The 26,898-nt window shown below is 36.0% G+C and overlaps 2 protein-coding genes across 3 annotated transcripts; one reads left to right on the top strand and one right to left on the bottom strand.

Annotated features, from left to right (window-relative positions):
- The first annotated feature begins 893 nt into the window (after positions 1-893).
- Positions 894-19,119, top strand: tmbim6 (transmembrane BAX inhibitor motif containing 6). 2 transcript variants are annotated; one of them, XM_066708169.1, is made up of 10 exons: positions 894-1,032; positions 2,780-2,876; positions 6,820-6,928; positions 7,157-7,277; positions 9,984-10,032; positions 10,779-10,876; positions 11,854-11,933; positions 13,577-13,677; positions 15,355-15,430; positions 16,078-19,119. In XM_066708169.1, exons 2-10 carry the CDS (start codon positions 2,821-2,823, stop codon positions 16,099-16,101), a joined length of 714 nt encoding a protein of 237 aa, XP_066564266.1. In that variant the 5' UTR covers positions 894-1,032; positions 2,780-2,820; the 3' UTR covers positions 16,102-19,119. The 2 variants fall into 2 exon arrangements, with proteins under 2 accessions (XP_066564266.1, XP_066564267.1); XM_066708170.1 differs by lacking the exon at positions 894-1,032 and adding an exon at positions 1,180-1,198.
- Positions 19,120-22,033: 2,914 nt separating this feature from the next.
- LOC136753815 (ly6/PLAUR domain-containing protein 1-like) lies at positions 22,034-24,977 on the bottom strand. Its single transcript, XM_066710203.1, has 2 exons — positions 24,833-24,977; positions 22,034-22,197 (listed from the first exon to the last, which is right to left on the bottom strand). Exons 1-2 carry the CDS (start codon positions 24,975-24,977, stop codon positions 22,034-22,036), a joined length of 309 nt encoding a protein of 102 aa, XP_066566300.1.
- Positions 24,978-26,898: the final 1,921 nt, after the last annotated feature.

Below are 26,898 nucleotides of genomic sequence, written 5' to 3'. Positions count from 1 at the left end.
AGTTTACATGAAAACAGTTTATTTTTAAATGATGTTGATGATTTACCCCAACTTTGCAAAAAAAAAAAAAAAAAAAAGTAACTATTTAAAAATGTGTTTGCAATCTATTATCTTCAATTATATTAGTTTTTTTATTTGGTGCAATGCTATGCCATTAACGCCTATAAATAAATACATAAATAAATAAATAAACAAACATTGCCGAATATAAATATTTTTGGATTTTTTAAATATAATGAAATGACCTCTTACATTCAATCCAAGGTGTCTGTTATCTTAGCAGCGCCCCTTACGCCTCACAAAAAACCCATTTGGGAGCAACGTACATCCTGCTGTGTATTACTGGTTCATACTTACACATACTTACATTATATCCAATTATACCATGTCTATTAACCTACATCACAGCTCGGCAGGCTGTCAGAGTGGATTACCTTCATTGCTGCCAAGGTTTCCTCTGCCTTCTATTAAATCCTGTAATCAGATAATTCACTTGTGAAGTTTATGTGCGTTAAAACCATCACCCAACACAACGTGGTTTTGTAACACAATCCTGTTTATTTATCCCAAGGCCAGACATCGTTTTCCAATATTTGATTTTAACACAAAAATCTGCTGTCCTTATCTGAACACCGCATTGTGTTATTTTCTACCTGACTGTATGTGTTTTTAATAATAATAATAATAATAATAATAATAATAATAATAGTTGTGGTTGTAGTACTACTGTTTATGTTGGAAGTATATACAAAATAAATATAATGTAATTACATAATTAATAAATAACTGCCTTATTTATATATAAATAAGGCAATTATGCCAGGGTCCGCTACATGTATTAAAAACAACAGTATCCGCACACGCAACACACGCAACTGTTTAGCTTTTGTTGCACAGGACGTAGTGTCTCCCGTGACGTCACCACGTACAGCTTACTCTGGCGAAACGACACGTACAGAAAGAGAAAGAAAGACAAAACGAGAAAGGTGAAAGAGTCAGGAGACAGGCGAGAGAAGTGACAACAGAAATTGGGTAAATATCTTATTTCACGGATTACTGCTGTGTCTGAAGTGAAATGTACACGATGCGTGATTTAGTTTGGACGCGACTGTCGAGTGAAGACGTCCCGCTGCCCGCATATTTCTGGTGCTTTGGCGAAAGGACGACAGAGTGGAAACCATTGCTCCCACAAGCTGCAGTAAATTGTTTCCGTGTAAACTGTTGGTAGCCAAGTTCAGTTTCAGCTAAATAGGAGACTGTTTCAAAATATACAACTAAAGTTTTACGAGATTGTCGTAATATGAATATAATGTTGTTCGAGTCGCAAGTGAATTTTAAAGTGCGTAGTGTGTCTTGTGACACATTCTTATCTTTCTCGGGTTTATAGCAAATTACTCCTTATAATTAGCAATATTGACTATTATGAAAAATATTAGTTTTGTCAGGTTTTTAAACAATGTATAAACCCGGGAAATGGCCTGATGTGTAGCGATTTATATAGCCATTTATTTAAAATTACGTGTTAGTTCAAAATAAAATGCAATAGAAACACACACGAAAGCGAAGTACTGCAGTTGAATAACAAGTGCTCATGTGTACGTGTGTTACGTGTATTTATTTGCTGGCTGGGCGACCGTGGCCGGGTCGTATTATTCTTGCTTGAAATTTCAGGCCTACTGTTTTGGCCGGCCTGACAACGCCCCCCGTCTCCGTTTGCGACCCTCTCGGTGCCTCGGACATCATTACGCCGCAAAAGCGAAAACTCAGTTAATTGAATTGCAACAAAAAGTGCCGGTTGCCTATCCTTGTTAGTTCTGTATAAACAGTTACAGCAACATTTCATCATTCGCTTTAAATGTCAAGAGAGTTGTTAAGTGTGAGGATCCAAGGGATTGTGGCACTATTATTCCAGGAGGGAATTGTAATTGCTAGCTTCTTGTATGTATTTCAGAGATCTGCTAAAACGAGACAGTGTTTTATTTAAAATACAAGACAACATGGAAGTTAAGAGCGTCATGGAAAGTACTGAAGTTGATCCGGACTTTGACACAGGCGCTGTTGCACACTACAGTCTACGACACACTTACGTAACTGAAATGCACTGTGGGAATAGAGGGCTCTTTCTGTGGCTGCAGTGAGCAGCCAGTAGTAGACCTGTTGACAGGCAATAGAGCCAACATGACATGGGGTGATCACACACCAGGCCGTTTGAGGATGACATTAAGTTGGTTTGGAAACGTTTTATTTCAGTATTAGTGCTGAATGAATACTAGTAAATCATTTCAAAAACAGGAGAGATCAGTCTAATTTTGAGATTAATGTTTTCTGGCAAATTTAAACTTTGTTCAGATTAAATGCACAAATATCTAAAAGGAGGAATGTCTTCAAAATGTTCTTTCTTAATTGCTGTATTTTTGTTGAAATTCCTCTGTAAAAGGAATTTAGCGGTATTCATTAAGAATTAAGTTCCTAGACTGGATTTTAAGGAAGATTACATTTTTGGTCTTGAATGGGTTATATTATCATATGCTTATGAAACATAATGATAGTGCTATAATAAGGAAAGGTGCAATAACTTAATGCATCACTGAGCAAGTTTAGAAGAGCATCTGATTGGGGTGGGGGTGGGGCATGTGAAACATGTGTTATACGATTTACTAAAGCGGGAATAGGTGATTATTTTGTGGAATTGTTAGGATAATGGTTAATTGTCACAGCTAGGTGAGAAGATTACAATGAGAGAGAGAATCCACACATTTATTCCACTTTCTTCCCCCAGGTACTTTAACTGCATAGAAGCCTCAAGACCTCCAACTCAAGATGAATGTGTTTGACCGCAGTATAAACTTTGATGCACTATTAAAGTTTTCACAAATGTGAGTACTCAGTTCATTGCCTTTTTGAAGAAGTGTTAAATTGCAAAATGTACTGTTGGGTGTGTATAAACAGATGGACTTCTGATAAGCAGATTTTTGCAAATTTTCAGTTATTTATTTTTTTAGGCATCTTGAAAGTGAGTGGAAAAAGTTAACAGACATTATAGACACATTATTTAAGTACTTCATAGCAATACTCCATAAAAAGTAACCACTCTGAACTTTTATGGGAAACAATTAATTGTTCAGAACCTTTCATTAATGGTTTTCAGTGATTGTTCATTTTTAAGTTTTAAATCTGAATTGGTAACCTGGAAAACTATTAGTTTTGTTTTTGAAGTATAATAAGAATTAATCATAACAGAATTCAATAGGCTATAACAAAAATAATCAACACTAATATTGCAAGAAATAAACATTAATTTCAAATTGAAACATAGACTGCACTTTAAGAAATATTTGACGTCAATATAATTTGTCAATGATTGTGGGCAATTTTCAGCAAGAAGACTGCATTGTAAAGATGAGAATAGATATCCAATAACCATTATACATATTTTCTCCCTGTAATTGAGGTGAAAAGCATATGAATCTGAAAATAGTTTTTACTAGATTTCTACTTAGACCAGTGTTTCCTACACCACTATTCTGGAGTGCCGGTACACCGCTGCTGAATCTAAACCGCCACTGCAAAACAATTTTATATCTTGAGTAGAGAGCGAGTGTTATCGTCGGTATTTCCTTTACAAATGTGGGGTTGCTAGACACTCCTGGTTCGATGTGCAGTGCTCACAACCCTGCTAACACACAACGTTGCAACAAAGTTGTAGCAACTTAAATTACGCTATATTACGTTGCTACAATGTTGCCACAACATTGTGTGTTAGCAAGAAGCCACCCTGCCCTCCTACTACTAAACTAGAGCGCGAGCTATATGGGTATATCAATTTTAATTTAAGAACAAAATAAATGGATGGATGGGGTACACACACTTTAACTCGATTCAGAAATACCTGATTCATTTATTTCCCCTTACAGGGGGGATTTAGATCAGGCTAGGCTAGGTTAATTTAGGTAGTCTGTTTACTAGAAACGTGACTGCGGGGAAAAATAGTGTACATCTCCTAGTCTGCTATTTCTGAATATGTAAAATGGGATAGACCCTTTATGGAGTGCCACCTGTATGTAAAACATGCAATCAATTTTTTTTTAAATTGTACCTGTTGATTTACACATTATTATTTATTTTTTATTATTGCTATTTTTTTTTTTCTTAAGTAAACATCTTTTTGCTTCAGAAGTTAACTTTTAACAACACTGACAACTCACAACATAGGTTATTGATAAAGCGAAGACAAACTTCTCATTTCGGATATTATACGAGAGCTCATAATTTTGCACTTTTAGTGCATAAAAGGATCCAATCAAAAGTGGGTTCCTAATTTTGCAGGTTTGTTTGGCCAGACAACACCCATTTTTATATATAGGCCTATAGCTGTGGGAAACTGGGAAACATTGTTTCATATATGTGCAGATTGATTGATTTAATTTCCCAAAAGAACCTCCAGGATTTAAAATGCCCCATTTAAAAAATGTCAGAGCTTCTGCTTCTACATTTTCAAAACAGATTTAACAAAATCTTTGTTGGTAAGCTTGTTGCTAGGAATGACATTCCACTGACCTAACCTACTCTGCGCAACTGCACTGACTTCTGCAAATACTAAGCGAAACAGCCCTCGAATCTTAACTGCTGTTGAGAGCATGACTTAATTGTCGACGTTCGTGAAGATGACTTTGACATATCGTAAGCTATAGGATTACAACTTTTATTGGTTATTTTCACTCCGCCGATAATGGTAGCTACAGTAGCTAGTACAGTAGTGTGAAGTGGCGTGAGAGGCAGCGCTTTAACAAGTTTAACAGGTGTGTATTGGGGCTGAAATTTGCCACAAAGTGTGTTCCTGTGTTCCCATGATGTGTGTTTCTTGAAGTCTTTGTTATACAAACAGGAGGAACCGATTTCCAATTAATTGGCCGATTATTTTTCTTTATCAATAAAATCTATATATTGTATAAAATGTATAGCACTCAGCGTAAAATTGCAACCGTTAAAATAGATCAATTCAAAATCTGCAAAATGTTGAATTGGAAAAAATTTGGGAGTTGTGAAAAATGAATTTATTGGAAAGTTTTTGATAAAATTACATTTCCCTTTTTAGGTCATTGATGAAAATAAACTATACATAATGAAATTACAGTAATAACAAGCTTTGGGTACTTATTTTCAGATATAACTCCTAGCTGTACAATGTGTAGATATGTAAATAAAGCTGCAAGCACCTGAGAGGCTCACAGAGGTGTGGTCAGCTGTGGCCTGAGGGCAGAGCTGCCTGGTGACCCTCACTGTCAAACCGGTTCAGTAATAGCGGATGCGCTGCTGGCTCTGCTAAAACAGACAAGACAGTATTTCACGCTTTCCATTTGTAGATTTGTTTAGTAGAACTCCTTACTTATTTCTCAAAAAACACATGTAGATGTAAACATAAAATAAACGTGACCGCACCACGCATTGTATTACTTATAATTTATAGATTTTTGTGTTGCATTTGCAAGTAATAAAGGTGGCTGCTGTTATTTTACAACTGGATTAGCAAGGAAACATTAGAAAATTCTGGAATCATATAAGGGCATCACCATGTACACAAACGCCTAATGTTTCTAATCCAGGCACTTGTTTTACGCAAATATGATTCAAAATAAATTATATAATTATATTATTATATATATATTATATATAAATTTATATTATATATATCCCAGTAGGAATGAGAAAAGATCCAAATGTAAAACAATGTAATACCCTGATTTAAATGCCCACACTGCTTTGCATGTACAATAACTTATACAATATTTTTAAACTCAACAATTGTTATTCTTCACTACTAAACTACTTAGGGGACATAAATCATATTTATTGTATTTCCCCATCAAAACAATTGTGTAATCCCCTTCGAAACACAGTATTTCCTCTGGATAAAAAAAAATAAAAATCTAGTGGGGACATTTTCCTGTCTGAAAGCTCTGAAATGTCTGCGGGTGTGGGTTTTCGGGGATATAAGTGCTAAGTAGTTATTTATAATACTGTTAGGGTCTTAAGCAAAGTACCTTCCACTTCATTTTGTTTGTTTTCAGTGTTTGATTTACAGTGTCACGACAACTTTTATTGACAACTTGTTTACGTGCCTCTTCTCTCAGCCGAAGTTGTTAAGCGAGCATCAATTTTAAGTTCCAGCCAAGCAGCGTCTGCATGCTGAGCCAAGTCACATGTGACAATAAATTTAATGAGGGAGTTTTCATTTCACCACTAGAGGCTGTGTTTGTCCCCTATAACCAAGCATATTAATGTGTACAACCCCAAAAAACTATTGGCCATTTATCAGCGTTCATTTCTGCCGATTGCCGATCGTTTCAAAAAGCTGTTATCGGTCGACCTCTATTTATTTTAATTTTTTAATTTTTTTTGTTTAAACTGACTTTGTTGTAATGTGTTAGAGAGCCTTATTAAAATGTTTTCTCCCTGAATTCTGCAGTTCTGTCCGTGTTCTACATGGAACATGGATTTCACAGAGCCACCTTGATAAATTAAAATATTCATAATGAGGTGGTTTGCAGTTTTAAGTTTTTTGAGATTACTATTGGTGTTAGTTTGTGTAAAATATTGCAGAAGGCTTGGATTCTTGATTCATGAAGGGAAGAGCAAAATAGTTATTTGTATTCATAAAAGTAATAAGAATGTCATTGGTAGGACACGGTTTTGTAAACCATTTCAGTATACACCCTAGACTTTGACAACAATCTGACACTTGATCATGTGTAAACCGGTTTCACTGCCTGTATGAATTGGAAAGGCACGTGCAGGTTATTTTCATTTTTCTTTTTTCAGCTCCCGCTCTACCCAGCAGCACCTGAAGAATGTGTACTCCAGCTTGGCCGTGTGCATGTTCGTGGCAGGGGCAGGTGCATACGTCCATGTTGTCACAAGGATATTCCAGGTGAGAAAATCTTTGGGGTTTAATGTGATAATGCTATGAAACAACTTCCCTTGAACTCATAAAACTCCTATACCTTTTCTTTTTTATTTCTATAAAACAAAACTCACACATTTAACAGAATTACTATGTCTTTAATATGCCTATAGAATTAGGATAATGTTTTTCTTCCATTAACTATGTATTGATTCAGTTATGTTTATAATACTTATGAAATTTGCTTATTTTCAGGGTGGTGTGCTGTCCCTGTTGGCTTCTTTAGGGATGATGGCCTGGCTTGCGATGACTCCACACAATCCTGAGACTGAGAAGAAAAGACTGGGCATCCTAGCAGGATTTGCATTCTTCACAGGTAAAAAAAAAAAAAAAAAAGAAATCTACAGTGCCTTGCAAAAGTATTCAGGCCCTTCTTATCATGTTAATTTTTCTGAAGTTACAAAATGGTGTATACACATTTTTGTAACCTAATATATAATTATAAACTTAAATGCTAAAAGTGAAGACTTTTAACCCTTGGAGGACTGAGCTAATTTTCCCATTTTTTCCCACTTTTAAATTCTAGCTGGTAAACAATTTGCTTATGAACCACAAAGTGTTTTATATCTATTTTTTCAGAACAACCTCAGCTAAAAGTTATATGCATGTATAATGTACTTACAATGTAGCATTTGAGTGGAAAATGTGTAATAAAGTAAACAAACTCAGAAATTAAGTTATTATTGATTGCACGCCACACAGTAATAGTGAAGTTTTGACACATGCTCTTTCAGAGCCTTAGGTATTGAAATATGCATTGTTTGTCGATAAACTATGTACATAACACTGAAATAATACACCTTTTTTTGCAAACTGACCCAGGCAAACATTGGTGTTCTGTTTTCCCTGAGTTATTCAGGTCCCTCAGACATGCCACTGAGCAAAGCTGGGCCTCTCCAGGAAGTGGCAGAGGGGCACCTGGCATGCCAGGGGGTCTGGTTATATATTCTGCTGACCTTACAGTGCTCACAGTTCCTGCTCAAAGCAGTAGGGCTATATTGAGGGTTTGCTGTGTCCAGAGGGGCAATTGGTAAAGGTGTGTGATTGCCTGTGATCCAGTGGACTGAGAGTCTTTTTGTCCCTTTGCACCCCAGGGGGGCTGGCAGGGGTAAATCTGGGCAGAGTGGGTGCCTAAAACTGTATCAGCTTCTGTGTTCTATTGCTGGATTTTTTTATTTTTTTTTATTTTATATTTTTAACTTTATTGCACATTTTTTACTTATATACTGTATTATAAGTACACAATACCTATATACATAGCTGAAGCTGTTCTGAATCCGTAGATACCACATACACTCACCTAAAGGATTATTAGGAACACCTGTTAAACTTCTCATTAATGCAATTATCTAACCAACCAATCACATGGCAGTTGCTTCAATGCATTTAGGGGTGTGGTCCTGGTCAAGATGTGGTGGAACGGGAGCTTCGTGCCCTGGATGTGCATCCCACAAATCTCCATCAACTGCAAGATGCTATCCTATCAATATGGGCCAACATTTCTAAAGAATGCTTTCAGCACCTTGTTGAATCAATGCCACGTAGAATTAAGGCAGTTCTGAAGGCGAAAGGGGGTCAAACACAGTATTAGTATGGTGTTCCTAATAATCCTTTAGGTGAGTGTATATAGCAGAAGCATCTATTATAGGTTCTTTTCAGCAGATTCTCAGCTATGCAGCTTAAAAAACTGCACGTCTTTATCTCAAATCGTTTCTCCGATAATTAATACTTTGCCTATATTGTCCTCGGAGAATTAAGGGTAAGAAGCAAAACCTAAAGAGAAAAAATGCAAAATGTTGATTTGATACGTTTTCAGACTCCTCAAATATTTGTACGCAGCAATTACGTTTGCAAGTCTTAGCGTAAGTCTCTACCAACTTTACAAACTGGCTTGGTGCAACTTTTGCCTATTCTTTGCAAATTTGCTCAAGCTCTTGCAAGTTTCTTGGGGATTGGTTATTTTTTAGCTACTCTAGTGTAGCTTTGGCCTTTTGATTTTCATCTTTGTTCTGCTGAAAGGTGAATTTTCATCTTAGTTTTTAGTCATTAGGTTTTGATTTGGAGATGTGATGTATGGGGTCTGTGGCAAACTTAATGCTTGGCATTTACACCAAAAAGCTCCAATTTGGTCTCATAATTTTTGCAGGATCACTCGGGTTCTTTGTTGTAAGCTCCATGCGGCTTTTGAGATGGCTTATTTTTAGCAATGGCTTCCTTCTTGCAACCCTGTCATACGGGCCAGTTTTGTGAAATGTTCTGGATGTTGTTGACTGATGCATATTTTCTACCATCTTACACTTGTGTATTTTTGAACTTTAACTTTGTAAACAAACCTTTTTGCTTTTAATTTGTGAGTAGGTTGTGTATAGGGCTGTCATGATTCATCGAGTAATTAGATTACAAAAAAATCTTGGATTATAATTTACTGCCTTGAGGCTTCTATTAACCCTCAGAGTAGCTCACAGCAACTGCTCTGTGGTCAGGGCTACAACGCTCTCACAAACCACAGCGCTTGGTATAGCGTTGCAAATTACTTAATTTTACATAAATATAATCCGATAACCTATGTATCACAAGAAACGCAAGACATTCAAGTTTTTCATTTATTTCTATAATTTGTTTTTTGAATGAATGAGCAAAGTTACACAGACCCCATTTTTATTCTGGATGTTTTGAAAATTGAACAGGCTTAAAAAGGCAGTGTTCTTGCAAACTATCTTAATAACTTGATTAATTGTCAGAATAATTGATAGAATACTAAACTACAGAAATAGTCATTAGTGACAGCCCTAGTTGTATGTATAAAATATATTAATTTCTACTTCAAAGTGTCATGACTGCAAGCTGTAGAGCAGCAAAATGTGAAAACTCTGAAAACTAATTTCAGGTTCACATCCTTTGTTGTTACCATTCAGTTTCTGTTGTGTATGTGCTCCCTGAGTGGAACGTCATTCTTGTTCCAGTCAGTTGCTTTAGGTAATGATTTTAAAATGTTAATATTTTGTCTTTCCTACCACCTCAGGTGTAGGTTTGGGGCCTACCATGGACTTTGTCATTGCCATCAATCCAAGGTAAGTTTCACTAATTACAGTTTGATTTGTATTTTTTGTATTAATTAAGGTTGTGCTCAGTTGCTATGCTGTCATTATATATATATATATATACACTTTGGTCTTTTAAAAAGCTGTAATATATATTTAAATGGAAAAAATGATAACCTCTTTATACATAACCAGTTACTTTTGAGACTTATGTAGGCCAACTAATTCAAAGCTCTAGTTCCTATGAAATATGTTACATCCTGGTTCATTACACTATGTAACACAATTTTTGTTCCTGGGTAGAAAGTGTTATTTCCTAATTGCTTATGCCTCAAAAGTATAGAAAATGTAAATCGTATAATCCTAAATCTCGAAACACTACTCGCTTCTAAATCTTTTGTAGTCATTTTTGTATTACTTTAGTATAAATACATGTTAATTTGGATTCATATGTTGTTGTTTTTTTTTTTTTTTCTGACTTTGTGAACGAAAAGACACAAATTTACTCTTTTTCTCATTGGAAATAGGTCAATTTCAAAATATCACTGTCCTGGTCACAAAAGCAAAAATTGTGGGGAATAATAGCCATTTTCTATACTTTTGAGGTATAAAACAGGAACAAAAAAAAAACAAAAAAATGTTACACAGTGTTATCAGTGATGGGCTTAGTGATTTCATAGCTTCTACATTTTAAGTTATTAGATTTTTTAAGTTTCCATAGTTCTGTTACCAGTGGCTGCTGCAGGAAAAGCATGTTCTTTTTCTTTTCTCTCCAGCATCATTGTAACTGCTTTCCTGGCCACCTCTGTTGTCTTCATGTGCTTCACCCTGAGCGCCCTTTACGCCCAGCGCAGAAGCTATCTCTTTCTGGGAGGTAAAACTGCAGACACTGTTATGTGTATTCAATTTAAAGATCTAGTTATAAACTTAATCTGAAATAAAAATGAGAGCATACACTCCCATGTCATCTTTAAAGATTGTAAAATCCTTAGAAAATCACAAATATTAATATTATAAAATACAGGGAAATGCTCTATATACTATCATCTATGGTACCATGTAGGATACAATCCTTTCCTGTTGTCAAAACTTTCCCAAATAGCTTACTCTGTTGCATTAAAATAAATGTCAGCTACAATTTCCTGGTTGATAGATTATACATAATTGTAAATAAAAACTAATATTAATACTAGTTTGAGTATGAGTAGCTGAAATGTTACTAAGTGATCCATTTAGAAGCAATAAAACACAGCACTGATGTAAAATTTGTAAAACAAAGTGTCTGTCTAGTGGGAGCGACTTTTCTTGGTGACTTCTATTCCTTTCCCTGTATGTATGGTTATAATTTTAAAGTGGTTCGCCCATTAAATAAACAAATCAATCCAATAAATATATACTTTTTTTTTTGTTTGTTAAATATCTGAATTGAGTTCTTAGTTTCATATGCAAAACAAGTTGATGACGAGACCCGTAAATCTTCATGGTTTATGTGCACAAGCGTATATAGTGTATGTGTATACCCTGAAACATCCCTCTTAGATTTGACTCCAAAACTACAGATTTCCTTTCGTGAAGGGGCTTTTGAGCAATCGCACCTGATAATGCATAATGTCATTATCTGTGGTTATTTGGTTCTCATGCTATAGACCTTGCCATAAGTAGTTTCTGTGACATCAACAGTAGGTTTTGTTCATCCAACAATTGATATACTTAAATAATTTCAGTAAAAAGATGTGTAAACAGCAACTTAGATTAGAGATGCAAAAGGAGGGGATAAGGAATGGAAAGGAATGGAAACTATGGAAAGGAAGTTATACTGTTGCATTTTACAAGGCATTTTTTTACCTTTAGGCACCCTGATGTCTGGATTGTCCATCCTGCTCATGCTTTCTGTGTTTAACATGTTCTTTGGCTCAGTGATGCTTTTTAAGGTAGGCTTGATACCTGTTTATGTAATTGTCTTCAGTTTTTGTTTTCCACTCATTCATTCCTTTGTGATCAATACAGTAGTTTCAGACATGGAAAATAATTACGAATATCAGAAGCAAATGGCTATATTAAGCCCTGGTGTTGAGATCTTGCAACTTCCATATTATCTATATTGTATTTAAAAATAACTACAGTAGGGCTGGGCGATAAATCGATATCAATAATTATTGCGTTAATTACTTCTCTATAACGATATAAAGACGTTTAGATACATTTTCGATAATGTCTATAATTCGGTACAGCAGTCCAGTTCACCTCTGTGATGCAGCAGCAAAGCGGAGGAGTGACAGTAGCCTGTGGAGAGGAACACCCACTGAAACACTGGCGCCTCGACACCGGCTCGGCGCCGTGCAGAGCTGTCTGTGAAACCTGAGCTACTCGGCCGAAACCCCTACGACCCCACTGTCAGATAAAATACTTAGTTTTCCTTGAATGATTATGTAACTCATCACAATTCCAGTGGGGGCTGAGCCCTGCTTTTTTATTTTCGGGAGGGTCTCGGGCCCTTGAGCCCCCACGTAGTCGGCACCTATGGCTGTATTTATTTATTTATTTATTCATTCATTCATTCATTCATTTAACCTGTAAATGGACACACGTTAACTAAATCCTGTTCACCTTCATACTGATTGTCTGTGCGGGGCTGTTATACAACAGACCTACAAACTATTCACAGGACAACAGCCTGAAACACCGTCCAGTTGTTCATAAAATATTAATTAAAAAAAACACTGCAACCGCTCCGATTATTATCCTTCAGTTTATTTTGATTTTATTTCACGGCACTGCACCGGGTCCTGTGAAATCCAAGTTCTTAATACGCTCGGATATTAACTGTAAGCAATAATTGTTTCTTTATCTGGATTTCACTCCATGCTGCTAATAAACTAATTTGTGGGGGTGAAGCAATAAAAAAGGCAAACAATGTTAGGGTATATTGTTAAAAGTGTAGAATTTAGAACAAGGGCAGTAATGTTCAGACTGTCCAATGCACTAGTTAGAGCTCATCTGGATACTGTGTACAGTTCTGGGCTCCACACTTCAAGAAAGATATCGCTGCTCTAGAGGCAGTTCAGAGGAGAGCAACCAGACTTATTTCAGGTTTGAAGGGAATGTGCTACTGAGAGACTGAGGGACCTGAACCTTTTCACCCTGGAACAGAGGAGACTACGTGGGGACTTGATTCAAGTCTTCAAAATCATGACCGGCATCGACCACATCAAACCAGAGGAGCTTTTCCAGATCAGCAGGGACACACGCACCCGGGGACACAAATGGGAATTGGGCTTCAAGGCATTCAAGATGGAAAACGGTAGACACTTCTTCATACAGAGAGGTGTCACAATCTGGAACAAACTCAGGAGCACAAATCAGCCTTTAAACTTGAAAGAAATAAAGATTTGATATTTATCGAGATAATTATCGATATCGACTGATATGATTTTTTATTTGATTTTTTATCGTGATAACATTTTTGGCCATATCGCCCAGCCCTAAACTACAGTGTAAATTCTGCCATATAGACTGAAGGAAACAATGACTTAATGATGTGGTAATGCATTACTTCTGTTTTTTGTTTTTTCAGGCTCACATGTACCTTGGCCTCGCACTAATGTGTGGGTTTGTCCTTTTTGACACTCAACTCATTATTGAAAAGGCAGAGATGGGTGATAAAGACTATATTTGGTGAGCATTTTATCTTAATCATATGATGTTTATAATGGTTACTGTTATAATGGTTAATGCTGACTTGAAACATGACACATTTTCCTGTTCTAAAGGAGTTGCTTGTTTGATCTGTGCTATGCTATTTTACCTTTCCTTCACATATAGATCATGTGAAGTGGAATAAAAACATTTATAATCTTGCTTCACTAATGAGCAATTTTGTTGCTTGAGACTTTTTGCTCTTTATGCATTGTCTCTCACAAATCAATACTGAACCAGTTAATCAAAATATTTTATAATTTTGTTGAAATGCATTGCAGAAAGAGATGAAAAGTGAATCGTGCAATTCAGAGTTATACTACACTGTCATTGTACATATGCACAGAACACACAAAATGTATTTATCATTTATCAGGTGGGGAAAAAAGATTCAGGATCTGGTATGATCTGAAACAAATTAATCCTTAATAGAATTCCTCCCATATTCCAGTGGCTTGCATCGATTTCCATTGTGAAATCTGTTGATGTTACAGCCCAGTTACAGTATCAGTCTATGCATTGCTGTACTTATTTGGATTGTGTGATAGTCTTCATATTATAAAGCACAGTGGCATCTGGAAGCTGGAGATTTATTCACTTGATAACGGTCACGGAGGGAGACAACCCGGCTTTAAGTCCTGTGTCAACGTTAAAAATGTTTGTCCCATATATGCTGTCAGCAGAAGAGTGCTTAAAACTTCAAAGCTTTTCAGCAGCTATGTTCCAGGCCCGATTTGAAAATAGGCTTTGCTGATTATACACAACTGAAGAACGCTTTGTTCTTTTGAAGCTGGCATCGTGCCTATCCAGATCTGAAACGGAAATGTGCCGAGGATATTTTTGACTTGTTTGTATAATGGAGGCCCACTGGAAATGGTCCAGGCTGGTTATCATCCGTATAACAGTCAGTCTGTCAGGGGGATTTGTTAGTTTTCTCTTGAAAGTCTGATTTCTGATTCTAGATATTAATTTCTAGTTACATAACTTTATTATTGAAAATACTTGGTAATTCAAACTACATGTAGGTTTCCTGTCTTGAGTTTTTGCAGTTGAAGTATTTCGGAGGGTATGGTACTGCACCACAGTTTTTTATCCTTGTCTGAAAATGTATTTATACTTTCCTGACCCTTCCTGTGTATATTTTCTGAAGGGTCAACAAAATTAATATTGCAAGCTCCAACTGTGTAAAGTCAAATTTCAGTATTTTTTGTGTACACCAGTAATACCTTTTGACCTTTAAAATGTTTTGTGGTGGATTTCTTCATTGTGTTTTTACAACACTGTTTTCATTGGCATAATAGCGGGTCAACATCTGCAGTGAGTCTAGTAAATCATGAGAAATATCTTCAGTCAGTTTGGTGATATAATGACATTTGAGTAGAGTATAAAATTGTATGTCATTAACAGCAAATATATGCAAGATATAAGATATTTCAAGATAAGTGTATTGTAATTAAAGTATAAAAATGTTGTATCCTCTTTTTAAAACATGTATGAATGTACTATATTTAATCCATTTGATTTTAGTAGTACTGCTCGTCACCCTAATCAATACTACCCAGTCTCTTAAAGATCTTAAGACATGACTGTTCATTCCATTTAAGTGTAAATTACATTGTAGTTTAATTGTCATTGCTCTTAAACTTTATTTTGAAGGCACTGTGTGGATCTCTTCCTTGACTTTGTGACCATCTTCAGAAAGCTCATGATAATCCTGGCCATGAATGAAAAGGTAAGGCCTTCCTTGGAACTTCAGGAAATGTAAAAAACAATTAAAAAGACTAATTTCTGCCCTTGCACTATGATAAAATAGTGTTAACTGACAGTACAGTTATTTCAATGACGATTAAAAATAAAATGCTTTCGATTAGTTGCATTAGGAGGTTATGTCCTCTTATATTTACAGGGAGAATTGCTTTTTCCTTAGTCATGCTGATCAGGTGTCCTCAGGAAACTTCAGTTTCTGCAATAAATTAACCACACTGTATCCTCAGTAGTGATTAACACAATTGGTAGTTTAAGTAATGACATTGGAACTTACTTGGATTGTGTACCAGAAAATACTCGAACTTAAGCTGGTGCCACTAATCATGGTCTTCCCCTTTCCAATCAGCAAATAAATTCTAAACATCCAATGTTTTTGTTTATCTTTAGTCAAGAATGCTGTTTTTATTGATCTCAAAGTTTGTGAAACTGTTACAATTTGTCGTCACCAGTTGTCGCCAGTTTTGCAGTTTCACTTTTGGTGACATGAGTATCTGGATCCAAATACCTATATTACATAAATAAAATACTGAGTAGAATTGATTATTTTTTGGCAAGCCTATATTAGAAACATTTCTGATTTAAGTTTTAAATTCAATTTTCTCTGTCTTACAGGACAAGAAGAAGGAAAAGAAGTAGATTGAGGAGTGAAATCTGTGAATTTAAACTCAAATTAAAAAAAAAAAAAAAAATCTGTGACAAGGAATAGTATCTGAAATGCTTCTGGTGCTTTCACCTCCACCTTCTTAATTTTTTTTTTTTTCCTAGAATTTTAATATTTAAAAAACTTTTGTGGGAGTTTGGCTTCACAGCTGGGGAAAATCATTAAATATAATGAAGGAATGTGAATCGCATCAATGTCAAAGTTGCAGTGATCAAACCAGGCCAGCAGGGGGGACTACTACACAAGTATCTGGTAGCATAATACTAGAGAGGACTTGCTACTTTCCTGTCTTTATGAGATGCAATTATTTTGCACAGAGCTTTCTACACCATGGTTCCTTATTTTTTTTTGTACTGCTTTACTGGGTTCATTAACATATTTTGAGAAGCTTATCATTTGAAGCATTTCCTTCCCTAATGCACTGCATAATTCATTGTTATTGACCAGCCATCCATATTGCCCATCATTAAAAACACAAAATCAGTTGATCACCACCATAACTAGAAACAGTATTTTTTCATAAGTGATGGTAGTGGGAACACCTTGTGAGAAAATTCATGTATGGAAACTGATTGGACATAAAGGTGAAAGAAGTGGCAAGGAATCTAAGAGCTGTCCAACTTTAAAGTTTCTATTATGCTGGTTACTGCTCTGCATACATGGGTAAGAATGGCCTCTTCTGAGCTGTGCAAGCCATACTCCCTGCCCCCCCTCTTCCTTTTAAATAGCCCAAGTGATTTTAAATATTGTTTGTGATAATTGATGGTGGTATAAAGTGTCATGCAGGCTCCTGTTCAACAGTCATGTATAGTTATTGATTGGTATAAGAAGTGTAATCAATTTTTTAAACATTTGATGTTTCCATTGCCATCTCTTTATTCATTTGCAAATGGTGTGCATTGATCTACATGAAAGTTGTACAAATCTGATTCCTTACGGTGTAAGCAGGATAACTTTTTCATTGCTTCAGGTTATAGCCATTGTGAATCTAAAACAAATATTGCCATTCTTTTTTTTTCCATTAGTCTTGCTTTCCTATAATTGGAATTTTATAAATTGCTTCCCCCAATAAAGTATAAATACCCCATTATAACCGCCATCCAGCATTCAACGTTTCGCTTCCCACCACCTCCCCGGTCACCGCCTCTGCAGCAGCTGCTTGGCTCATTCCCCGTACACGGTGGGGGTGGGGTGGGGGGGGTTGACAGTCAGCATCCGGTAACAGACCGTCATTTCACAGCCAAGCGAGTTCAGGAAAACCTCTACATTTAAACCTCACACCAAATCACAATTAGTGTTGTAAAACTACTGAACTACATTTAGAAAAAAACTCTGAAATCTAGATTATAGTATTCCAATATAGAAATCAGATAATCCACCTATGGGCATATGACCTTCTCAAAAACCAGTTAAAAACTGCATACTTGTCTTTCATTGAAACAAATACAATTTGATTGTATTTCTGATATGGTGCAGCTTGGAATGCTCTTTGCTTTTTCATATGTGTGTCCTATAAATGTGGTTGAGAAATGTAAGCATCCCCATGACAGCTTCAGCAAACAGTCTTAATATTTAATGCAGACAATTGTTATACAGTGACGAGCTATGTATATAACTGAAGAAAGTCGCATGAAAAATGTTCACAGGTTGTACTATGCGACATAGCTCTGCTAAACCCCTTTGTCAGATATACACCAGTCACAATTTCAAGATGTGCTTCAAGTACATCTTTCTGCTACATGGTTGTAGGGAGACAATTTCAGGTATACATTTCCCAGAATTATACAGTCTTTTTATTTATCCAATTGCTGTAACAAATTTAATTTTTAAAGAATACATTTAACTCTTTAACACTTTTTTTAATAATAGGAAGCAGTTTTTGCTAATGCTTAATTGTGTGCATTCATGAGGTTCCCATTCCTTGTCAGAATATACAGTTAACTGTATTCTACTTCACCCCTTGTCTACGACTTAATTTTAATTGTAGAGAAGCGATGTCTTAATTTTGTTTTTTACTTTTGTAGCTCTGATGTATTGAGAAATCTAAACTGAGAGTCAGTTTGGGAGATTGTGTAGAATATTATTGCATCAGTAAGGATTGCCTTCTAGAGCATCAAACTGCAAAGTATGCAACTCACTTGTCTATTTGAGTTCTACTAAACACTGCAGGCTTCCATTGTAGGCTTTTGCTTGCAGGTTCCTGCAGAATTAGAATTACAATTTTAATTCCAGAACTGGAATATTGATGAAATTACTATGAAGTGTGATGCTAACAAATTGTAATACTTGCTTTTAGATAATTTTACAGTAAGCAAATAAATGTTTAAACCACTTTGTGCTCCCCCTTGTCAAGGTTAAGCTAATTTAGGGGGAAGACATTAGAAATGTAATTTGGAGGGTCATTACAGTTTTGTCACTCGGCTTGTGTATGACATTTTAAATCAGATACTTCAGTTTTCACAATCTACTCAAAATACCATGCCATTGCTAAATGGAGATGGATCTTACAATCCTTGTAATTCATCTGTGCTGTCTTTCACTAACTTGAATTTCCTATTTTACCACCTGAGTAATGGAGCATAAAGATTTCATTAACCTGCATTTTCACCACCCCTTTGGAGTTCTAGTTTCATATGAAGGTTGTAAGAGGTTCAGCCTTGTTGGATAGTATTAAGGTGAAAATTGAAAAGGGATAAGTGTGTGGAAGCCAAACATCCTTATTTCTTATTGCTTGCGAAGAATCTTGTCTCCTTGGAAGTGCCAATTACATAAACCGTTTACCAAACTATCAGCAAATATGGCTTTTTTTATACAATACAAATAACATTATGATTTTATAGCTGATAATCTGTTTTAAAATAGTAAAAAAACAAAACAAAAAAACATCTCAATACTGTGAAGAGCTAGCATTTCTTGTTTTGGGGATTGGGGTTGTAACATTTGCTCAATAAATGTAAGTTAAATTTGTTTAAATAAACTTTGATTAAATGAAATGTGTGATTTGTGTCTGTTGCTGTTGTTTGAAGTTGAGGGACCAGTGTGGTTTATTACCCCGATTCTAATATTTAGGTACATTTCTGAAATATTGCATTACATTTGTATTTTTAAAGCCCGTTATAAATCACTACTCAAACTAATGCGACAGTCCACCTGTGTACAAAAGCCCAAATTAACAAAAATGATAATTTGAGGCTTTGTATGTTATTGACATAATAGCTAAGGTGCTGCATATTTATGTGTTCTGTCAATTCTACATTATTGATTCACAACACTGTATACAGAAATATGTAATGACAGTCCCTTGAAAACAGACATTTTAAAGCAAGCTGATGTTAATACAGATCCACATAATATTTCCACAAGTAAAATAAATGTTCATTTTAAATAGTTTTAATGTATTTTTTTGTATTATACCATGAATCTAGCTTTGTTTTGAAATATGTGCGAAAGTAGATGAAAATGTGAATTTTATCTTCACTGCTTATAACTCATGAAGTCCAACTGATTTTGAAGGTTACCATTTAAGACAAGTTTATTTAAATCTCCTTAAAAGTGTCCATACACGTTGTGGTTAAACCATTATATTGCATCAGAAAGTCTCAAGGTTGTTCATTAACAAAGTACCATTCCAATAATAATGAATTTCAAAATCAATCCCAAGTATAGTTCTTTAATTCTAGAGTTATAGCTGTCTATTTGTGCCATATTGATTATTTTGAATGTAATTTAGCTTAGAATAGTCTTTCTGATGGTAGTAACATAAAGACTTTCTATTCATTAGGGCATCTACAAATGTTATAAAAACCCTGCGCTGCATTTGTAACTGAAGGGAAATCGCTGTGAAAAAATGCTTTCAAAGCAGTTTGTATGTAGATTTGGTTTTATACTCTGATTTCCATTTAGTTTTGGACTTCCGAGCAAACTACCTTTTACAGGTTTTAACTTTTTTTATTTTGGTTTTCATGATGGTGGGACTGCAATTGTTAAAGACCATATTATATTTCAGTGTGTTCATGTCACTAATTTAAAACTCCATATTTCATTTTACCAAGTTTTAATCAATTTATATGCTGTTTTCATAGATTTAATAGGTTAGTTTTGTAACCAGCCTATATTTGATATAAAACACAATATTGCAGGGAATCCTGGTGAAGAATAAAGAACAGAAGTTAATGAAAAGCTTATATATAACTAATTGTGAAGATCCCAGCCTTGAGCCTTATTCTTGCTTCATACAGATGATGGAAATAGGAGCAGGAGGCGTAGAACAGATGCCTATGATTTTACTGAAAAGTTGAATTGCATGTGATCTATCACTATTTCTTTTTCCATATATATGTACCATATTTTAAAAAAAGGGTAGGGTCTGTTGAATACATTTCAAGGCTATATAATATAGTTTATTTTTGTATATATATATTCTTATTTTGTATGCTGTTTTAAGGTTGGATGAAAGCCTTGTGGACAATATATAGCTGGTGCGTTAGTCTCATTTACAACACCACTTTTCTCTACCATTATTGTCACATTTACACCAATTAACAGTCAACCCGTGGCTATACACTCTTACCAACATACAATCATACAAGCACATAACAGTTAGCAACATGCCTTGCCAAAATTTATTTTGTGAAAAGCCCATCCATCCCCCTGTCCATTATCATATTGTGGGTGGGGGTGTTGTGACCATCTTCTAAACATTTCTTAATTTTTTTGTTTTTGTTTTTATGGAATAGATTTAAATTTCAAGTGCTATAAACTGATTCCTGTTGAGATTATTGTTTGAATATATTTTTCAAATGTGCCTGTGCTCTATGTTTTCTTAGATTCTCATTGTAACATGACTTTTGAGGTTAAGCATTAAGAAAAGGCGCTTGCAGTCAAATAAATACTTCCAATTTGATTAACATTGACATTCCCCAAATGAAAGTATTACATCTGTCTAAAACAATGTGGAAGATTAATCTGATATTTTACTTTTTTAAAGACAGTGTTTGAGAGGTAGATGGTAAGGGGTCATTTATTTTTTATTGCAGAATTTGCACAAATAATCAGCACATAACAAAACATATACACAACTTGTATAACTAAGTTCATGTTTCTCCAAAATCTAAGCTGGATACTTTTGTGATGAATGATGAAGACAATGAATATTACTGGACAGGCTTTGTTGGCAGATGGAAAATTTATCCATGTAAAGCCTCCTGCCTTTTCTCTAATAAACAGTATTAGTCATTTCTAACTAGCAGAAGGTATTTTGACCACCAGCTATTTGCACATGCAATGCAAATGGTGACCCAGTTGGCAAGACAAGCTTGTACCATTATGTAGCCATGTCTACAAACACTCTACAAACCTGCTAACATAAGATTGTCCTCTTTAGCTTCAGTGCTTTGTTTTCAACTTGTCAGCAGAAGTCATGAGATTATTAATCCAGCTGGAATGGTTTCCTGTAGACTATATACCTCTCCAAGGCCGGGTATGGTATTGCCCGTTTAAACTGGGACTTCCGAGAACAGCGGTTCACAGCTGATTGCTGTGAGGTGGGTCGCAGTTAGCTGGCTGATTTATATTTTTTGCACAAACGTGACTCCCCGTAGCTTGTCAGGTGGCTGCAGATTCAGATTGTTAACAGTCCCAACTGCTTCAAATCCTCAGATTGGTGTAATCGCTGTGCTGCAGGGCATTCGGGGCTTGCTGAGCAACAAATAGCAGAGAGCTTTGATGGTGTACCTTTCAGACAATGCTTTGTCTTGTCCCTCATGGTAGGGTGGGGGGGTTGGTGGGGACATCCAGCTAAGACTGGGAGATCAAAGATCTTCACACTTTTTATATACTCAAAAGCATGGTCCCCTCATCATGGTTTTTGACCCACGTTCACCAGATACTTGCAGCTTTTGTACTGTATCACGGCAGGCAGAGAATGACCATGGTGCTCAGGGCCAGGGCAGAGGGCTGCAGGGCCGTTCCTGAAGAAATGCGAGGAGGTCGGGGGCCGTTACACAGCGGGGTGTTACAGCAGCTGATACACACCGAACCTACGCGGCCCGGAGAGCAGAAGGACTGGTAGCCTGCTGACGCAATTAAACACGTTGTGAAGGAAGCACAGGCTTTACGGTACGACACACCTACAGGAACAAAGATACCTACTGTCAGCAAATAGACATGGCAACTACACATTTGTACTATTCTTTAAACAGTTCTTAGGGAGAATACAATGCAATTTTACTCAAATTTTACTTATGTGAAATGCCTCTGGCCAAACCCTGCACTTTCTGGAGTTTGTGATGCTTGAGACTGTGAGGCTCATGGCTTTGTATATCTCTGCTGATAACAAACATCCTTATTTCTTATTGCTTTCGGTGAGCCCAGAGGTCCATCAAATAATCAAATTACAGCCAAGCCATGACATCAAGGCTTTAGGTGTCCACTGATTGATCGCTTTTGAGCATGAACCAACCTTTGAAACTCCGGTCCTGCATGATATTTGAAGCTGGGTCTTTGGCGATGAAGGCTGTTGGCATGGTTACAAACTATGCAATTTTGTGTTTGTTTACATCATCAACAAGCATTTGGAGAAGAAGATAAGAGTTGTTAAGATATACTCTAATGATATTGATGGATGAAAAAGCTTGCAATGCTGATGAAATGCAAACACTTGTAACCCTCTGGTGGGATAGAAGAGTACAGGTAGAACTTGTATCCAAAAGAAAAAAAAGAAATACCACATTTTCAGAAGACATGAAGCCATTGGGGTTTAACCAGAATGTAAAGCAGTGGTGTCAGAAAACTGAAGCAACAAAAATAAAACAGAGCCACTCATAAAACAAGCAAATTGTATGCAATATGGATTTTAATTACATAAATTATACGTCATCAGTTCCTCACATAACGTGAGCTGTGTGTGCCAATCCACACCAAACTGACACTTGGCTCAGTAGTGCTAATGTAAATAAAACATAGATGAGTCCTTACATACAACTTACAATAAGACCCTCATCCAGGAGATCTGTGGGAAAAGCCTGGAAAGATTTTCCCTTTCAGACTCGTTCATGTATTTCACAATCGTTAAAGGAAATGCCTTGATTTGATTATTATAACTGGATAAATTTACAGAAGTGATTAGGATATTTTTTGATGGTTATTAGCATTTAGGGTCTACAGCTCTATACGACTGCAAAAAATCTAAACTTTTGGATCAAATTATGAAGTTCTACCCTTTTGCATTTTGATTCATTAATAGCATAAAGTGGGTTCTAAGAATAAATTATACCATGATAGGGTACAGATTTGTATTTAATATATGTAATATCCTGTTAGTGTAGACATTACTCTAAGGCACGTTCATTGCAATCTGCAGGGCTATGTATGGATGGTGTATGTGCTAACATGACTTTTCTCCTATTCTCATTTGAACTCAGGTCTTTCCACTCTTGAAAGTCACCACTTTGATAACTGTTTTGATATCCTTATTTGCAGAGAAACAATACAAAAATCAGATCATCATATTGAATAAAAGCAACAATATTCATTCCAGAGTTCAAAGGTCTAACTCAAAGAACAGAATTTAACATTTTAAATTTGAATAAATGATAGATGATTTAAGTGTCTTATTTTATTTATCTTTTTAAAGGAGGGATACAAAAGGTTTAGTTATTTCAAATTAAGTTCAGTAAGCAAACCTTGGGCACATGTATACTAGCAGTTTAACACAAAAAATGATTGAAGCAACCCTTATATTGAGTTCAATATACTGGTGTAATGAAAACAAAGGGTTAAACAGAATATATCCTGTGCCTTATAGGTTTGTAAATAATCTGAGTACTTCTCTCCTTGATTTTTAAGAGAATGGCTGCCTGTTCATCTTTACAGCAAGGACATCTGCTGTAAAGACTTAAACTGTAGCAATTAATTTATGAGTTCTGGAGAGAAAGGTAGTAAAAATGCCCAAAACAAGAAAATGATCAACAACCCCATAGATAAGACAAGTTAATGGTGATGGTGCACACGAAAGGTAAAATGCTTAAACTACAAACAATACATTTATAAAAAGTTGTAAATATTGCATTTATATTTTGTACCTTTGTTTTCCACATGCTGATTTACTTTTTCTGTTTTTTTTCTTCTTTCCTGTGCAATGGAGTATTCTCCACTCTGGTGCCCAACTACAGGGAATATCTAGTTACAAAGAAAGCCAGGAGGGCCCCAAGCAGCATTTATAGGTCCAACATTTTATCTCGATCACTTATGCTTGTGTTTTGATCTATGCAAGATCACTTCAATACCCTTCAGCCTGGAACAAGTGAGTTGCTTAACTGACCAGTAAGTAATGTGTATTCCCAGTCCAGGGATGACCAGTCCTGTTCCTGGGAAGCTGCAGGTTTTATAGGTCCCTCTAAATAGTGAACTGCCGAATACCGTAAACATATGGCAATTATGAATAATTAAACATAATAAGTTTCACAATAATCAGTGAAAGTTTTGGATAAAACCACAGTCACCACAAAACACAAGACATTGTGGCTCTCCAGGACTAGGAATTGGCAAGCTCTGTCCTAGTCCTTAGAAACTGAAGATTTAGGCTTGACCTATGAAAATAAATCATTTGGGGTTTCTCCAGGCTAAGGGTTGGAGACTTTTGTTTTATAACTCCTGGAGTTATAAAGTTATAAAGGAGGTTCCAGATTGACAAGTTGGCCCCCTTACCATTATTTCCAACAAGGATTTCCTTCTGACAGGCATTCTGGATGTTGGCTGTACAGTTGACGATGAATTGGGGCGCTGAGCAGTCGTTCTCCAGCAGGTACTCCTCACAGTGGTAACACTGCATCTGTAGTGCCCAGGCTGACATTCACACAGCCAACCAGGAGGCCCACATTGGGGGGAAAAACAGATACAAAGAATATGTCAGAGGTAGGCAACCATAAGAACATAAGGAGGCTTATAAATGAGAGGAGGCCACCCATCTTAACATGTTTATTTTTTAGTTGCTGCTTTAACTACAAGTCTTTTTCCATATCCTCAGTCTGAAACTAATCTCATTTTAATTTCCACTGGTGGCCTCTGGTGCTCGCTTCCTTTTGCACTTCAGCATCTGGTCCTGGAAGTTGACTTTGTAAGAAATCCTATTTGTAATTAATCCACAGGACCACCATGAATCAATAAGATGTTTATTAGATAATGGTAATAACATTATATAGGGAAACGGTGACGGAGATACAGAGGATCTTTGGACTCAGCGAACGTTCTGAGAGAAATAGATATGGTAATTTATAGGTTGAGACCTCAAAAGATAACAAATAAAAAGTCCTTATACGGGAATAATTGGAAGAATCAATGAAAATTAATGAAATGCTGATTAATATGCAAGTCTAAACAAATAATGCCAAATAATCAACAATACAGCTAATGAGAAAATATGTCATACCCTTTTGTACAATTCCACCTCAACACTATCAGAAACCACAGGAAAAAGTAACCATGTTTAACTTATACCCTGAAAATATCAAGGCAGAGAGAATCAAATGTTTTGAGAACAGAGGGTCTCTGTCTGCTGAAGACACAGAAGGAAAGATATATATACACACATAACTTGCTTTTAGGTCTGTAGTCTGTAACTGCACTCTGTGAATAAACCTATACCTATAGCTTAAAAACAAGAAAGTGAATGCCTGGACTTGAATCCGATTGAGAATCTGTGGGAAAACTTGAAGATTGCTGTCCAACAACCAACTTGACAGAGCTTGAACAGTTATACCAAGAAGAATGGGCAAATATTGCACATTCCAGGTGTTCAAACCTGTTAGAGACCCCAAAAGACTGCACACAACTGTAATTCCTGCCAAAGTTGGTTCTACCAAATACTGACTCAGGTATTGAATACTTCTCTAACCAAGACATTTCAGTTTATTTTTTAATTAACTGATTAATCTAATCTCTTGCCTCTTCAAAGTGTTGAGTAGGTTCTGTAAATCAAACCAAATGGGAAAAACATCACATTTCAATCAACATTTAAAGTTGTAACACAACAAATTGTGAAAGAGTCCAATGGGTGCAGAGCTTCCTGCTGCTATATTAAAAAAAATCAGTGCCAACTGGCTAAACAAATGCGCAAACGCCAACATTAAAAAAAAAAAAAAAAAATGTTTATAAAACAAACGCCTTTGCTCCTGCTCCGCCCCACACCTCATATTTCCATAAATATTGTTTTAAGCAGATTGGATACTGCTTAAAAATGGAACGTTACGTCACACTGCACACTATACTACGGTATATTATAGTTCAATGCCAAATCTACATTTCACATAGACAAATCCTTCATGAGGCACATCTTTGAGCTTTTCTCCCTCACAGGTATCAGCGCCAGCTTTGGACCAGGAAGTGGACCCAGGTGACCCTTCCACCAGAGACTGGACATCACAGGATCTGCAGGTAACCACTTTATTATTTGCAGTCTCAATCTGGAAAATCACTATTACTTTTGTCTCTTCAGATATCGCAAAATAATCTAAACAAAAAGAAACAAGAAACAGCAGTGACCCCTTTGCAGCACTGTGGAAAAAGTGACAGAAAAAAGTCACTTTATCCACATCAGATATCTCTGTGTCTTCTTTTACTAATCCTATTCTTCAGAGGTTCACAACACATCCGCTCACTAGTCTAGGCATCACAAGTGACATGACACATCATTTAGCTTTACTCAGCTCAGGATAGTCTCTCTTCCCCTCCTCGAATCCTTCCGGTTTCATACACACAGAATCCACTTGAGTGCC

This window comes from Amia ocellicauda, chromosome 7 (genome assembly GCF_036373705.1).
Source record: "Amia ocellicauda isolate fAmiCal2 chromosome 7, fAmiCal2.hap1, whole genome shotgun sequence".
Lineage (NCBI taxonomy): Eukaryota > Metazoa > Chordata > Actinopteri > Amiiformes > Amiidae > Amia > Amia ocellicauda.
The sequence above is the reverse complement of the archived record's forward strand: the minus strand, read 5'-3'. Positions and strand labels throughout refer to the sequence as shown.